Source organism: Dermacentor albipictus, chromosome 2 (genome assembly GCF_038994185.2).
Source record: "Dermacentor albipictus isolate Rhodes 1998 colony chromosome 2, USDA_Dalb.pri_finalv2, whole genome shotgun sequence".
NCBI classification, from domain to species: domain Eukaryota; kingdom Metazoa; phylum Arthropoda; class Arachnida; order Ixodida; family Ixodidae; genus Dermacentor; species Dermacentor albipictus.
This window is the reverse complement of record NC_091822.1, coordinates 182,017,068-182,034,596: the sequence shown is the minus strand read 5'-3', so window position 1 is coordinate 182,034,596 and position 17,529 is coordinate 182,017,068. Positions and strand designations below refer to the sequence as shown.

Here is a 17,529-nt window from a genome sequence, read left to right as displayed (position 1 = left end):
AACCTAGCTGACACTTTTCTTGCTTCAAGTTGAGGTACATTACCAGCAAGTAGAATGTCACAGACATGTTCAGATGCAAGTGGCATGAATACCATTGACCAACTGACACCAGCATTCTTGCTGGTGTCATCTCTAGCCAAATGCTATTCAAGTGTTATTGAACATTGTCAAAGTAGTTGGAATTGTGACAAGCACGGCTTGTGGCTTACTGTTCTGAGTCCCAATATAAGAAAGAATAAATTTAGGTATCTGGCCTTTCAGAAGCTATGTTCGCAGTGTGTGCTAGATGTTTGACACTTGCTAAAGCAAAAAAATAATGCACTGGATATCATTCAGATGCCCCTTGAAAAAAAACATTTAATTATACTTCCAATTAAAATGTTAAAGTTGCCATATTGCTGCTGCTACATGCTCTTAAAATTGCCACTGTCAAGGCTTTGCATTTTGGCTTAGTCCGTCGAGTCTGTTAGGCAGCAGGTGTTGCTAAATCTCATCTGAAAGCATGTGAATATCGACGTTGACTAGAGCACTTCATGCGCCTGGGCCAACCTGAAAGCCTGGGCCTGTGGGCCAAGCTGTCCGAAGTGTTTTTCAGCTGACCCGGGCCTAGCCCGGGCTTGAAGCCCGGGCCTGACTCGGACCTGTTCATTAAAGGGCATCGAGCCATCGAGGCCTTCGAGCACACACGAATGTTATGGATTGCATGGTCCAAAGCATTCAGTGCAAAGCTGAAGTGACATGTGCAAAGAGCTGTCTCTTAGTGTAACTTAGCAAAGAAAATAGAAGAACAGATGAAGTTCTCATTTTCTTTTGCACTGAAACAAACATTGTATCTGTGTAAGGAAAAATTAAGTATACAAAAAACTGTTCTTCAAACCATTTCCTTGTTATCGCTTTTGCGATTGCACAGTTGCCAATCTCGTTGCTATTATATTATTTTAGCGTTAATGCGAGGGTGCCTCTTTCTACTTGTGTGTTTATTTTATGCTGTATGCTCGTAAATTCGACTGTCTATATGTATATATATACACACACACACGAACAGAGCCTAGGCAAGCTGCTGTTTTTTCACAAGAACATGGAGATTTTAGCCCTTTGCTGGCTTTCATGCAATCCTATTTTCATAGCATCGTTTTTGGGTGCAGACTTTTTTGTCACTGTGCATCATTTTAAACACATTTTCTATCTTTATTTCATAAAGAAAAGAAGGAACCTTTTATCTGGGATAGCCTGAAAAATGGTGTCTTGGCAGCTTGATTATATAATTTACATTGTACGTTGTGACTACGTTAAAGTTGAAGTCAGAATATGAACTCTACATTTCATCTGCCTGCTGTTCACCATATATAACCTTAAGCCTTTTATCTTTTGCAACAAATTAATAATCATGAGCCTCTTTTAAGAATTTGTTATCATTATAGTTTCCAACGTGGAGTGTAGATAACAGCATGAATGCCCTGGGTTTGCTTTTATCCGCTTTTTCATGCCAGCTGTGCACTTTGTTTTAAAATCTTTTCCTATGTTTTATTGTCATTATACTTTTTGGTAATGAACTTTATGTGCTGCATAAGCAACATTTCATTTATATTCTGGTGCATTACATGCCAGAACCATGGTAGGATTACGAGACACGCCATAGTGGGGACCAGATGAATTTTGACCAGCAGGAGTTCTTTATTGTGCACCTAAATCTAAGTACACAGTTGTTTTTACATTTCGCACCCATCGAAATGCGGCCGCGATGGCCGTGAATTGAGCCTGCATCCTATAGGTTAGAAGCACAACAGCTCAACAGCTAAGCTACTACCACAGGTAAAGCAACATTTAAATGCATGTACACACCGGATTTTCCATCTGATTGCCCTCTACAAAGTGCAAGGCAGCAATAATAATAATCAAATTTCCTCCAGTGTGCCTGAGCAGGGCCTGGTCATGCACATGTGGGCACTGGTTAAGCTTAGTAATGAACGTCTGGGCCTGAGTTGGGCCTGGGCTTAGTAACGCAGGCCCAGCGCAGGCTTAGTATCACGAGCCTGGGCTGAACTCTGGCTTCATAAAGCAGGCCCAGGCTGGGCGGGGGTTGAAAAATGAGACCCGTGCAGTGCTGTAACGTTGACCGACACCAAATTCAACAATCTGACTGGTGTATTAGTCTCTATGCATACCCTTTGTAAGTTCAAAAGCTATGTTCACAGTGCATGCTGGATGTTTCACAATTGCTAAAGCAAAAAAAAAAAATGTACTTGATATCATCCAGATGCCACTTTAACAAAACCTGGATTCAATTATACTTGGAATTAAAACGATAAAGTTGTCGTATTGCTGCTTCCACATGCTCTTAAAATTGCTACATTCATTGGCTTTGCATTTTGACTTAGTCAATCGACCCTGTTATGCAGCATGTGTTGCTCAACAATCTCATCTGACAGCATGTGGCCAACACCAACTTTGACTGACACTAAATTCACCAATCTGACTGGTGTACTAATACACTTTGTAATTTCAGAAACTATGTTCCAGTGTGTGCTGGATGTTTGACACTTGCTAAAGCATTGAAATGCACTGGATATCATCTAGATACCACTTGAACAAAACGTGGATTTAATTACACCTGGAATTAAAATTATAAGGTTGCCGTAGTGCTGCTGCCATGTGTTCTTGAAATTGCCACTGTCAAAGCTTTGCGTTTTGACTTAGTCCATCGAGCATGCTATGCAGCAGCTGTTGCTAAACCTTCTCATCTGATAGCATGTGAACAACAGTAACGTTGACTGACAGTAAATTCACCAATCTGGCTGGTGTATTAATACCTATCGTAATTTTAGAAGCTACGTTCACAGTGCTAGCTGGATGTTTGACACTAGCTAAAGCAAAAAAAAAAGAATGCACTGGATATCATCCAGATGCCACTTGAAAACAACATGGATTTAATTATATTTGGAATTAAAATGATAAGGATGCTGTATTGCTGCTGCTACATGTTGAAATTGCCGCTGTCAAGGCTTTGCATTTTGACTTCGTCCATTGAGCATGTTGTGCAGCAGGTGTTGCTAAAATTGCTAAATTCCGTTTAGTCTGGATCTGAAAGCATGCGAACACCATCAATGCTGACTGACTAAATTCACCAATCTGGCTGGTGTATTAGTCTCTATGCATACCCTTTGCAATGGCCTATGATACCTATTCCATGCTTTACATTTGCATTGTGCCGCTACCACCATTATTTTCGTTTTTAAAACAGACACTTGTTGCAGCATCAATCCAGGAACTTGTCAACTCAAGCTGCATCTCGGTTTCTTGTGAAGTAGCACACTGGAATGTAATGTGGATGGGAACTAGTAAACGACACCTCACGTGCCTGATTACTTGAAAGTGACAAGTGTGATTGTTTAATACATGCGGAAGGCGGGAGATGGAAATTCAGGATGATGAGCAAAACGAGAACAAGGTGAAAGCGGGAGCACGATTGTGGCGTAGCTGGCAGTCACCAAGTGCGCTCTGGCCCCAAAACCAAGCTTCTGTGAATAAATCCCCCCAGTGTCATACTTTGCGGCAAATGTGGAAAGGATAATTCACCTTTTAGTTTTTCTTATGTTTGTGTTTCATTGCTGCATGTTAGTGCCATATGAGAGATGCTGAATTTGAGGGAAATAGTAACCGAGGCAATTTGAATGCAGTAGTGAGCAGCCTCCTATAGGCCTAATGCTTTCCTTAGTGGTAAACACTGAGGCACTCTTTCGCATAGGCATTTTAGCTCAGTGTCTAGCTCCTAGCACAATGTGTACAGTCGGCATCAAAAGTTCATGGACCACAGGTTCGAAGAAAATGTAGAATTTTCGAGTGGAATGTGGACGTAGCCAGTAAAGCCGTTATATGTTGTTCACATATACCAATATATAGGCTGGAACACAGAATGCCAAACTGCTTGTTCAAGCTGTGGAATGATTCAACTTTTTCAGATATTGTGGTCTGTAAGCTTTTGACACCCACTTTATGTGTCTGGCTCAGTGCACAAAAAAAGTCGACGTTGTGCAGAGCAACTTTTAAAAAATCCAGCAGTACATATTGAGATCAGAAATGTGTATGCTTAAGCAAATGCTGACTGAATAAAGCAGTGCATGTACAGGTAGAACAAAACAGCATTCAGGAGCCAATACTGTTGAATGTTTTTAATTTATAAACAGAAAAGGGCACCATTTAATGCTTGCACTAATTGGCAAAATGCTTCAAGACCTGAGTCAAATGCTTCAGAGGTAAGCACAATTTAGTAGGTGGACAAGCAAACCTGTGAGTGGAGATGTCGCAGAAATCATGGCAGCAACTCAGAAATAACCCAGTAATGCCTTTTTGCACATTTTGCAAGACAGGCTCACATTTTCCTCAATTTTAAAGACTTTGTTGGTCACCATGCCCATCTGCAATACAGATGCTGGGGTCACATTGTGTGTGCATGATTCTTGTTTGCGTTTCACTTGCAGTGTGATACTATCACAGCAGTCTGCTATTGTCTTTCCAATTTAGCTGTAATTGGGCTTTCGGGCTCCACAACACTGGTTCAAAACCAGCTTGAAAACATTTCGAAGATCATGGAATAGTGATTGTCAACTAAGTTGTGCACGCAGGACATACGACAGAATGGGTTCAAGTAAACAAGCTTTACACAGATTCAAGGACAAAGTTTATCGTCATAAAGAATGCTGCTGATAGGCCTTAAATCTAAAATGGACATATTGTGAAACATGTTGACCAGATCTGAGTTCAATATAAATGGCACCGTTTCATCATCACCTATTAAGATCTTAAATCTAACATGAGCACCCTTTGCATAAATATCAAGCACCTGAACGGAGCCTGCACACACGACAGCCTGTAAATCTCAGTTTCATGATCCTCTTTCTGGCTTACTTTGAAGTGCCATGCTAAAATAAAAACACACTGCAGGATAGCTGTGTTCACTTTGACCAAACTCAATAGCTTGTCAGCTTCTTGCTCACATCAATGCAATTTGCAAGTTTGTCACAACCAAAAAATACCTAAAGAATCCATGATTTCTATGGATATTCCAGTGAGACAGTAACCACCAATAAATCTTTTAAGAAAAAACAATTGGACTTCTGACAAGGCAGACTTGGTCTGCTGATTACTTTTTCTTTGCTCACCATTTTGGCTGTGCCACACATTGCGCACATATTTGTGTGTTGTAAAAAGCATGCACGTGAAACGGTCAAATCTTGTGAGACGTCACTGCACTTGCAGCAATGGATGAGGCTATAATGGCACAGCTCGAACTTTGCAACAAGGACAGCAGGGGTCACTCAAAGCACACAGATCACGAAGGGTCGGGTGGTCACCTTTCGGAGTTACAGCACACACGATTCTGCAGATTAAGAGGCGGCACTTAGTTCTGAAGCCATAACACTGAAATTCAGACCTATCTAAAAGAAAAGAAACACTGGCTGCAAAGACGAAGTGCAAAAATCAAAACTTGGTGCCAGCCGCCTTAATTTCGAGGAAGGAGGTAGTACGGGATCTCTAGCTTCGTAGTCACTTCACTGCATGTTCAGCAACTTCTTGACGGCCAGCACTACATGATCTTCTGTGGGCACAGACTCGTGCTCAAGTGTGGCTGCGTAGGGCATCGGCACGTCCGCGCCCGTCACACGAATGACGGGAGCGTCCAGGTAGTCGAACGCGGGACTCTCGACGATGCTGGCGCAGATCTCTGCTCCGACGCCGAAGTGGGGCCAGCCGTTCTCGACCGTGATGAGCCGGTTGGTCTTCATGACTGACGCCTGGATAGCCTCCTCGTCGAGAGGCCGGATGCTACGAAGGTTGATCACCTCGCACTCAACGCCTTGGGTCGCCAGCTGCTTGGCGGCGTCCAGGCACACGCCTACCGCCTTGGAGTGCGACACTAGACTGACATGCTGACCGGGCCTCTCGATCTTGGCTTTGCCGATGGGCACAAGAAAGTCCTTGCTCTTCACCTCGTCGGACACTTCGAACGCGTGGCCGTACATGAGCTCGTTTTCGAGGAAGACGACGGGATCGGGGTCTCGGATGGCCGACTTGAGCAGGCCCTTGCAATCCTCCGCGCTGTAGGGCGACACGACTTTGAGGCCGGGGCAGTGACCGTACCAAGCAGCGAAGCACTGTGAATGTTGAGCGGCTACGCCGGCTGCGTTGCCGTTGGGTCCTCGAAACACGATGGGCACCGCGATGTGTCCGGCCGACATGTAGAAAGTCTTGCCGGCCGAGTTTATCACCTGATCGATGGCTTGCATGGCGAAGTTGAACGTCATGAACTCGCAGATCGGCCTGAGGCCGGCGAAAGCGGCGCCGACTGCGATGCCGGCGAAGCCCATCTCCGTGATGGGCGTGTCTATAACGCGTTTGTCGCCGTACTTCTTCCAGAGACCTCGGCTCACCTTGTAGGCACCGTCGTACTGGGCCACCTCTTCGCCGATCAGGAAAACCCGCTCATCGCGCTCCATCTCTTCGTCCATGGCCGAGTTGAGGGCATCCCGGACGGTGAGCTGTACGCCTAGCGCACGCGTAGTGGATAGCGAACGACGTCCGAAGGCCAACGTTTGGCACTTCAGCTTGAAACTGACACCTTTAATAACGTTGCGCATCGAAGCCATGTCGATGAACTCTGAGTTATCTCGCACAGAGTGATCGAAGCCAAGGTCGGCGTGAGGACGTCGATCGCGCGGTCACACCGGCTCTAGCGGTCACTTCACGCCTTGGATTCGTCCGCCGAAGCTTGCCGTTCGCGGAGGAATGCTATAGCTTGCTATAGTTTAAGCACGCCATCTCAAAGAAATTCGCGCGGCGTGGTTACCTGACTATGGACTTGCAGCGGCGAGGTTACGCTCGGGAGCACTCAACTTGGGTTTTCCAACTGGATCGCATGCAATATATATGGTGCTTCGGCCAACTTACGCAGCGCGGCGCGCAATGTACAACGTGATTCTAAAATTTGCCGCCGGAGGTCAGCACTTGCAACAGTTCTGCCAAATGGCGCGAAGTTTGTTTTTTCCTATTCCGTGAAGTTTGCGGCCCGAACAAGAACGAGTTTGGTTACGCCTCTTAGCTTATATGCATTTTACGCTTCATTGTAATAATAAGTCATGTTCACAAACGCTGGGCAGCGTATTCAATTCTAGTGAATCTTAAAGCGAAGGCATTGCCGCAGCGAAGTGAGCGACACAGGGGCTCGCGAAAAAATAAAAGTAAATCACATCATATTAATTGCTGATATTAAACGCAACATCAGAGGTTGCATCCGCAGTTGCTTATGAAACGATAAGAGTTTATTGCGCCGACTGTAATTCGAAATGAATAGCGTGAAACGATATAATAAGAGAGAATTCCTTATTTACATAGTACGATGGCCTTAGACAAGTCATTCAAAGCATATGGCAGACACAGAGGAATACCTCATGCTGGGAAATGAAACGGCGGCAGGATTCCTAATGATTGCAAAGAGAAGAGCCTGACCGGTAAGGGCGAAAATTTGGATAACATGTTCTACGGGGAAGTCTAGTCAATGTCACCTCACGATGACCAGAGAGACCTCAATCCGAGTACCACGGACGGAGTCACGAAAAAAAAGAACATTTTGAGTAAAACACCGTCAAAAAGGAAATGGTTAAACAAACACAACATCAATAACAGCATCATCGTCGCCACCACCACCACCATCATCATCATCATCATCATCAATAATAATAATAATAATAATAAATGTGGAGGGGGGGCAGACGTTAGTAATGAGTATACATTTCTGAAACGTACTGGCAGGTATCCGGCGGCGTATAGACCCGCTCCTCAGTCTTATAAAAAAATCTACAGAACGCGCCTAAGTCATTGCTTCAACAGCTTACTTCAAAGGTGCGTTGCCCTCGATCACACAGCATGGCCCCCTCTTCCTCCACGGTCCAAACTACATTGTTCTTAGTTTGTGGCATCGCGCAGAACGTGGACCGGCGTCGCGTAGTGCTTCGCGATCGTCGTCCCCTTTCCTTTCTTCAGTTAAATGTTGAACTGATCTTCTCCCGAATAACGAGAAAAATGGTGGCTATCACTTCGGCTGTCGACACAAAATGTCAGCTGTTCTTCGGCAAATATTGCTGAAAAACATTGCTTCGGAGCCTCTTAATTTCCAAGACGAGAGTCGCAACCTTGCTTCGCCAGAGCAGTCACACTTCGGTCAGTAAAGTTTTGTACGGCCTGGCTCTGTACAAGTGGCAATCGGCAAGTGGTCAAGGTGTGTTCACAGCAAAAATGTTGCATTAGCTCGGGAGCTCCTATCTAAATACATACGTGGGAACGGAGAATATAGTGTAAGTTTCTGCAGTGCGAAGCACGGATGTGCGGAAGGAAAGGTAATAAAGGACAGAGGAATGGTAAGAGAGGAATAGTTTCCTTGGTGACCACTGCGAAAATATTCATGAGGTTTGTTGCGTTTAAAGTAAAAGCTAAATGTAGTGACAGCAAGGAACATTTTTTTTTATTTCTGCCGTCATTTTCTTTTACGAAAATCGTTGAAAATTACAATATCGAAAAAAAAAACGGTATGTTACCAGGTTTCAAACTCCGTAACTCGGTAATAAATACTGATATCAGAATTTTGCGAAAAAAATCTGATGTAATATTATACACCGCTATGAAATATGCCACTAATCTGTGTGTAATAAGGCAAACCGAGAGGCCCTATTTTTGTTAATCGCACGATCATATAAAGGCGACATGCAATGAATCCAAGGAGACCATAGGGGTTAATAGTTGCGGTTGTAACTTGGAGTGTAGAAAATAAAGAAAAGAAAGGGGGCGATGAACGTGGACGAAAATAAAACTTGTCGCCAGTGGGCACCGAACCCACAACCTTCGCACTAAGCGAAGTTGGATTTTGCAGCAGTACTTTTGCAAAACCCTCGTAAACTTTGTAACAGTTTCACATAAGTTGTAGATTCATTTATAAAGTGGGTTCGATTGAGATGCTTCAACAGATGCAGTTTACATAACTGCGATATCTGTTTCTGGTACGAATGGTACGAATGAGTTACGAATATGGAAGCTTCGTGCTTCAGTTTTTATGCGAAGCATATTACTAGAGCTCAACCCAGCTCCTCAGGCGCGGCGGTGTCGCCTTCAATACCACGTGACACCGTGACCTCACGACAGAGGAGAAACGGGGCTCCAACTCGCGGCGTCGCTCGCGGCGTCGCGGCGGTATATAAGCAGCTGCGCTTGCCTCTGCTAGACACTCACGAGGTGAGATGCCTCCTGGAGACAGAGCTGCTCGTTGGAATGAGAAGCGAAGGTTGCGGCGTGCTACAGAGACTGTTTCTAGGTGGCTTTGCTACGGCGCAGCGACTACGCGCCCCGCATCGGACGCGGTGAGCGTCGAGCAACGCAGCGTTCAGCGCGACAACGAAATGTGCGCCTGAGCAAGCGCCGCACGCCTGAGCCGACGCCAACGACACCGGCTTTTCTGCGACACGAGCTCCTTAACGCTGTCGCGTTAAAATAAAGGCTAGTATGCTTCGCATCCTGGGCTTAACCTTAGCTAAGCCACAGCCAGTTTTTCTTTAAAGCTTACCCATTTTCGGTTATACATCTAAAATATTCCAGGCCCTGTATCAGAATTGAACTCTCTACAGTCACTAGAATTTAATTTTCTCTCTCAAATGCAACAAATTTAATTCAGATCGGTTCACCAGTTGATTAATAAAATCATTTTTGCGGTTTGCATATAGTTGAGAATAAGCGGCATCGAAGTTGACCCCGAGCTAGAGCTTTCTCTCAATGATTTCTGCACTGGCGAACACCCTTACCCTTAAGCGTTACGATGTAATCGCTGATGGCAACAAATGAAGTTTCTTTCATTTTCTTCTGTTTTCTTTTAGGGGTTGGGGGAGGGGGAGCGACTTATTGCCGCAAGTAAACGTGACGACACCAAAACTACATGAAATAAACTTTCATATATCTGTCACGGTCAAACTCTTGTGTTTGGTATCTCGGTGGGCATTATGCGGCCAGAATTTTTGAAGTTCAAGACCTAAAGAACTGTCGTTTTGGCATTTCTTGCCACTTGAGAAAATGTTAGGGTAGTGAATCGGCAGGGTACAGCGATGCCACCGGGCGGCAAGTCACGGATGATCGCCTTGCGTCGTTGCATTGACGGGCCTGCCAGCACCGGCTGGACACCGAAGTCCTTTGTTCCCGTCAAAGTATAATTTCAAGGTCGTCGTTGCGGTGCAGGATAGCGGCGCATTACATTTGTTTTCGTTTCTTTATTTTTTCGGAAATTTTCAATTTGCCGTTGAATTTAATCAGCCATGTGTACAACACGGCCACAATGTGCGGCAAACGAGATTTTACACCCCGGGTAAGTAGATAGGCCGAGTAACATAATACGAGGAGGAAACGGGGGGAGGGAAAGGCAGGAATGATAGCCAGTGCATGAACCGGATGGCTACCCTGTGCACGGGTAAGGGGGGTAATTAAAGTGAATTATAAATTTTAGAATAATGCGGGGGAGGGGGGGGAGGGGCAAACTAACACTAAAAAAAAAAAACTGCGCATGAATGCGATATAGCGCAGCAACAGAGTCAGCGCCTTCTGTGCTAAGGACGGCAGAGGCATTTGTAGGGAGGCTGGCTTGTTGGGCTGGTTATTTGTCCTTTTCTCACGTCCTGTTATTTTTGCGCTGTTTTGGCTCAAACGCTAAGGAAGGCACCAGTGTCCGGGGATTCTCCCTTTCGGCAAGGGCCCGATTTTCCGACCTACCCAATGCGGTTGAGTGTTCCTTTCTAGGCGAACTGCAGCGAGAGCATTCACAAAGTAAATGCGTGAAGTATGCGTCTACTCGCGGCCAATACGACACGAGTAAAATACAACCCACAGAAATACAGAGGCCAAGACGATGGTGTAACGTATTAAACAGGATGCTAATTCAATGATAATACCACATATTTACTATGCATCTATATCATACAGGGAATTATAGAGGGAATCTGATAAAACAAAGAGTTCATTATATACTGATACACACTAGGTAGACTATATACTACATAGCTCAAATAAACTTTGATACAACAATCTGGTTTGAAAAGTTGCTTTACTATCTCACTAAATTTAAAATAGCATTTCTGTGTTGTGTGACAATGTTGAACAAGGAACGATAAGCATTACGCGTAGCTAGTAAACTACGTTCTGGTTGTCAGTTAGGTAGAGAAGAAACCATGGAAGTCGCACACCTAGGTTATGTATCGTATATTCCGACTAAGGTAGTTGTTGGTGAATTAGCTTTTCTTTTTTGCCTTGTTTATTTCCGTTGGAAATGAAGACTGGTAAGTTACGTTTAGAGCTTTAAAGGAAAGTCAGGACACGAAATGTCCCTAATAGGGTTCTGCCGGGTTTTTTTTTCCGAGCATTTTAATAATCTCTCTTGGGTAGCAGTTAGTTGATTGGTATCGGTTTTGTTTCATGTTACCCATACTACAATGTAAACCAGATGAGAATGGGGCAAGTGAAGTATATAACTGCCTTTTGAACTGCAACGGAAGGGGATCGTTGAGGCAGTTGATTGCGCCCGTGCGACAATCAATTTTCATTTAAACATATTTCATGTGACGACTTCAACCTAAATCGCTAACAGAAAACTGCATGAATTTGTGCATAGGATTCCCAAAGCCATCTGAAGATAACTCAATACTATGACTGATGGTTTATCTTTTTGCACAACAAAGAGCATGAACTGTGTTCTCTTAACTTTTAACACAACTTGAATAATTGGTAGCCACACTGCTCACTCCTTAATCCAAGCGTTAGAAATCCGTTCAAGTGCTCAGTATTCGAACCCGGAAAACAGAAAAGTGGTTAGTATCAACAGCATATAAGATTATGTCATAGCTTGAAAGAATGTTGCCTATATGTAACATTAATAGGTATGTACAGGGTGTCCCACGTAATTTGAGACAAACGTTAAATATATGCAAATGCCACGTGGCTAGACAGAACCAAGGTAATGTTGTTTCCCGTCGCTTGGAGATAATCAGATTATTCTTTTCATTCCCGCTAATTAAACAACTCGTCTTGATTAATTAATAAACTTCTAAAATATTATCATTACATGAAAACTGTCAATGAGAAAATTTAGAGCAACATGAAAAACTCGCTACACAGCTTTCTGTGGCTCGATATGTGCTACATAAAAGTTTTTTATGAGCGTGAAAGAAGCCCGCGAACACACGCAAAGTGTCTCAAGCGGCAAGTCGCGCAGCAATTTCGAGTGTATTTTCGCGCTTCTCTCACGCTCGGAAAAACACTTTTATGTAGTACGTATCGAGCAACAGAAAGCTGTATCGGAAGTTTTGCATGCTGCACCACAATTTTCTCATTTACACTTTTCGTCTAATTACAATGTTTGAGACGTATTTTAGTTAATTAAGACTAACTATTTAATTAGGCGAAATGCAAAAAAAAGTAATCTGAGTATCTCCATGTGACGGCAAACAACATTATCATGGTTCTGTCCAACTACGTGGCATTTGCATATTTTTAATGTTCGGCGCAAATTACATGGGACACTGTGCATAGAGACCTACTCTAGAGTGGATCCAGTGCAGTGAGTCTCTCCTTTGGGAGGCTCACTGCACGTGCAGTTCTGTCAGCGCTGAAGTAAAGTCACTTGTATTTTTTTTTCCCCTGAAGTGCCGGCTTGTCTCACGGGGAAGGGAAATCCGGGCACCAAGGCGCTCTCCACAACAGCGGCAATTTCTACTGCTTATGTTCTTAATAACGCGGAAACCATTTCTTGATGGATGCTCGTCAACTCCATAATTAATTGGTGCCCGCAAGTGATCAATCCTGCTACCTCGCGGACAGCTACAGAATGCCTAGCGGCGGAAGGCGGCGAGTTCGCTTCACTGTCGATTTGCGTCGCGTGGTTTTCGTCGGGCGAGGAGGATAGGGCGCGCGGCGAGCCTTTCCTCCTCTCTGGCTTGGGCGATCCGGCGCGGCGTTGCTTGGAAGTATTGCTGTCGCGTGCTGCGGAACGATTTCGGAATGTTTTAGACCGTACTTTGTGAAATTTAGGCCATGTCCGTTCATAAAAGGTCGTCGGGGAAGCCTTTCGGTGCATCGGTAACTATACAGTAGGCGGAAATATGTCTTGGGGGTGCAAAAATGTGACGCGCATAATTAGCCGCGATGTACGCGCATTATCAGTCGCGATGTGTGTATGTGTTGTGAACCATTTTGCTTATATCAGCTTTAATTCAACAAAGAAAACCGGAGTCTTTTCACTATTACAAGTTCATAACGCACTCATAAACAAAAAAATGCTTATGCGGCACCTATTCTCCGTGGTTTATCGCAAACTTCTGATGAGCGTCTACTGGCAAGGGGGCTGCGAGTGTGTCTTGGGGTTCAGCAGGCTACCTCGAGTTCTCTAGTAATTGCTGACGATCGCCACCCACCATTTCCAGTCATATGAACGGTTGAAACATGCCGACATGTTTACCGCATCTTAACCCAACACGAGAAGCATCGATTAAACCTCACGCTTACCGAAAGAAACAAAAGCAAAATTCACGATGTTGTTCAAGAACATAAAGCATTATTACTAAGATTTGAATTATGCAAAGTGGATGTTAGTTGCCCTCATTGGATGTTAACAAGTCCTAGAATAGATTTATTGGTCGAGGGAATTATATATAAGAGAGACACGTTCATGGTAGCCGCACAGCAGCTGTCACTCTTCCAAATTTACTCATTATATCCCCACTACATCCACGTGTATACAGTGTAATGGTTGGGGTCGGGCATGAAATAGATGGTAGCTGGCCCATGCCGTCGTCCAACTCATCCACGCTGAGGACATTGTTGAAAGGAAGGACTCGTTCCCATCGAGAGCGAGGAATATGGGATTTATTTACAGTATCTACATGAGAACGTTACAGTTCATCAGTCTAGCATGACTGAAAGAGAATGCACACTCAGAAGCCGCGCCACGGCTGCTTATAAACCCTCTGTCCTCCCTAGATCCCTAGGTGAGGGAAAACGGCCGTTCAACCGTCAACCAATTCGGAGCGTCCAAAGTCATCGGTGGCGACCCGCCTTTGAGGGGGAGGGTTACACTCACTTCCGCACAGGTCTTGCTAACCACACCGAGGTGAGAGGGTTATCGCAGACACGGGTCTTGCCATGAGCAGGCGCCTCTTGGTCCCAGAGTTGACACCGCAGACAGTGGCCGCCGCGTCTGTCCATTGACTGACGACTTCTAAGACCCATAAAGACGGCGCCGCTAGACACCTTCTTGCAGGAGTTCCACCGCTTCAAACAAACCGTGATGGTGACGGCGAATCTACTAACAATACTTGGTCCGCCGACTGCGTGTAGACATACAGGCGCCGTTTGGTTGGGGACTGTCGTATAGTCGTCCTTACAAAGCGAGTAGCCGCAGTAGACGTGGTGGGCCGATGGGTTGTTTACTCGGCGCATTGTTGTTTTCTCAAAGCGATTCATCGCAGCGGGCCGGGTGCGTTCCAAAGTTTGGTTCTCCGAATATCGCCACCCCTCGCAGCTGCGGCTGGCTGGGAAAATTTTGTACCCTTGCATGCCGTTCGTAACAACAGATCGTTCGTGCCATAAAAATTACTCGGCTTTAGCATTCGTCATTCCACATTTAGCGTTAGAGCAAACATTTAAATTATCCCGAGATACATCTTCCACCGTGACAGAACTGTTCGCAATTCTGCGGGCTTTGCGTTTCCTAACATCAGAAAAGCATTCACTAAAAGGGGTTATCTTTAGCGACTCGCAATCCGCTCTCGCATTACTACAGAGCAATACCGAGAAGTCTTTGAACGCTTTGCTATTATATGAGACGCTCAAAGAACATACAAAAGCAAGCGCAATGAACCACGTAATTGCATTTCAGTGGATACCTGGGCACTGCAATATTCCTGGTAATACTGCAGCGGATGCAGCTGCGAATAGGGCGCACAATAACCAATCTTCCCCTATTGCGTAGTGAAGTCCGTCTGATCCTGAGACAGGTTTCCTATCATCTCAGCAAAACTATTTGGTTTGATCAGCAATCTAAGTGCTCGGAGTTATACTTTATGGACCCATGTAATGGTCAATGGCCTATCAATGCCGGAAAATCTAAGAGACAACAGAAAATTTTAAAAATTGGTGCACCGCCTGCGGCTTAGTACTGCATTTACGAGACACTTCTTATACAGGATGAAACGTGTCCGCAATGTTCTTGCTGCCATCCAGACGAAGGTGTGCATCATCTCCTCCTCGAGTGCACTAAATACGATCCACGAAGGGTACTGCAGGCAAATTTTTAGCATTCATACAGAGGACCATTCACCATAAAAAAAGGTACTTGGTCCATGGCCAACTGCTGGCCTTCAGAAAAGAGCACTTCTTCCTTTAAAAAAGTTTTTAGAGGACACCAACATTTTGGGGAAATATTAAGTTTCAGGTGATCCTAATACGCTAAATTAGTAACATAAATGTTGTTCTGGGTTCAAAATTGACTTATGTGGTGATCGTAATTTTTATGCAATATGTATAATTCTGTTCTGTACTTGCAGTGAATTGCGTATGTTGGTGTGTTTTGGCTGCTCAAAATATCTGACATTATATATGCGTATGTGTACTGAACTCACGCACAAAACTTTGCGATTCATGTACTGTTGGACTGTATAGTTTTTATTCATCTGGTGTTCTACTGAGTGTCATATCTTGTGTCACTATTCTCTCTTTTTAAGCAAATTTGTTTCCTTTGCCGAGCGACAAGGAGTAGCCGGTGCCGCCATAAAAGCGCCAACCATTCCTAATATTCATTCAAAAAAAAAAAACTCAGTAACATACGCTGTCAGCTATTGAATGGGTTCATTTACAATCTCTTGGTTTAGTAGTGGTTGCTACTGCCAAAGGTCATATAAGGGTTCTTAGCTTGTGACGCCTTATCAAATTTCTAAGCTCAGTAAGCTCCGAGATGTATAACGTAAGGTCTGGATTGTTTATGGTGGTAAACAGTTATCAAAAAGTTCGTGAGGATGAGCGAGGACTTTTAACTGCATTTCTTTTTTACCCAATTCAATCAGTCAGTCAGCAAGTTATTAGCCCGTGGGACAGACCCTTACCTCTCTTGTAACTATTGCACCGATGCCCATTTACGGCGGCTACGCGACACACAGATGTGGTAGGCTTACTGGTGCTGTTTACAGCAGAACTCCTAAGGCACATAAAACCGCGTTGCGTGGATGCATAATCATGTAGAATGCATACATCTCTACTGTCAAGTAAGCGCTGTCCGGGCTGACAACTCCGCCGCACGCCTTTCTGCCCTACCTTGAGTGAGCACATTGGCCTGGAAACATTTGCAGCACACTCTAAAAAAAGTCCACACCATTTGGGGCTTATCTTGTCCCACAACGATAATTGTCATCTGCCTTGCTTGCGTTTCCTCTCTTGAAAACTCGGTGCTCGTTACTTTCCTGTCGAGAATGCTGCGTCAAGCTGATAACGCACAAGCCGTTCGTGACTAGAAAGTACCGGGCTCATCGATGCGTTAAAGGAAATGCGGGCAAGCAGATGACGATTATCGTTTGATGACGAAATACAACCCAAGGGCTGTAAACTTTTTTGGAGCGCAGTTTCTACACTTTCGAAAGCAAACTGGTTAAAACTAATATGACAGCGGGCGTGCGAAGAATGGAGCCATAGCATACGCGAGCGTGCAGACCTTGTTTCAAGGGCTAAAAGCGAATAACGACAGCGATTGCGACAGGCTTCGACGACGAGCAGTGCAAGGTGTTCGTGCCCCCGAGGCAAATTCCCGCTTCCAGCGAACGGAGCGTCCACCTGTGAGTGCGCAGTTCCAGAGTTTCGGCTCCGCGCGCCGCGCAAGAAACGAGAGAGAGAGAGAGGGACGTTCTCTCTCCGCCTTGTCCTCCCAGGCAGCAGCGCCAGCGCTGCCAGCGCTGGCTCCCCTCAACGCCTCAACGTTCGCCGCGGGCGGCTGCTATGTGCGCGCTTGGCGTGCGTGCGTGCGTGCGTGAGTTGCGTGTGCGTGCGTGCGCTTTGCGCGTGTAACGTCGTCGTCGCCGGGGCTGTGCGAGTAGCGGCGGCGCGGAACCGGCGGCGGACCCTTCCACAGACGGCGCAAAACCCTCGCTGTGGAGACGACGCGCGTGTGCGTGTGTGTGTGTGCGCGCGCCGCGCTAGAACGCGAGGAGTGTCGGACGTCGTTCGTGATGGTGTTGTGCGATAAGTGCGAACTCTGCTGAGGAACGAAACTTTTTCTCGACGTCCCCCCCCTTCCGCTCCCTCCTCGACTAACTACTTTCTGCTGCCTGGATTTACGGCGGTGCATCGGCGCTCCGGCCAGTGGAGCAGCCCTTCGTGCTCGTCGGATGCTTGCAAACACGGTCAGTTGTTTCTGCTTTTTACCGGCCACGCGCTTCTCTCTCCTCGTCTCGTCGATTTTATTCTTTG

The 17,529-nt window shown here is 45.3% G+C and overlaps 2 protein-coding genes across 5 annotated transcripts in view; one reads left to right on the top strand and one right to left on the bottom strand.

The window, feature by feature from the left end:
• Window positions 1-4,154: 4,154 nt before the first annotated feature.
• On the bottom strand, window positions 4,155-6,931 carry Pdhb (Pyruvate dehydrogenase E1 beta subunit). The gene has a single exon (XM_065453046.2). It carries the CDS (start codon window positions 6,642-6,644, stop codon window positions 5,550-5,552), a length of 1,095 nt encoding a protein of 364 aa, XP_065309118.1. The 5' UTR covers window positions 6,645-6,931; the 3' UTR covers window positions 4,155-5,549.
• A 9,779-nt stretch (window positions 6,932-16,710) lies between these two features.
• LOC135919339 (sodium/hydrogen exchanger 2-like) overlaps window positions 16,711-17,529 on the top strand; it is a 378,884-nt gene continuing 378,065 nt past the window's right edge. For 2 of the 4 annotated variants that reach the window (XM_065453096.2, XM_065453093.2), the window contains exon 1: window positions 16,711-17,462. The gene's annotated coding sequence lies outside the window, so the exon portion shown is untranslated. The remainder of the gene's footprint in view (window positions 17,463-17,529) is intronic. The other 2 variants (XM_065453094.2, XM_065453095.2) reach the window with 2 other exon arrangements.

Coding starts and splice junctions, on each gene's coding strand:
- Pdhb (XM_065453046.2), bottom strand. CDS start 6,644: ATGGCTTCGATGCGCAACGTTATTAAAGGTGTCAGTTTCAAGCTGAAG.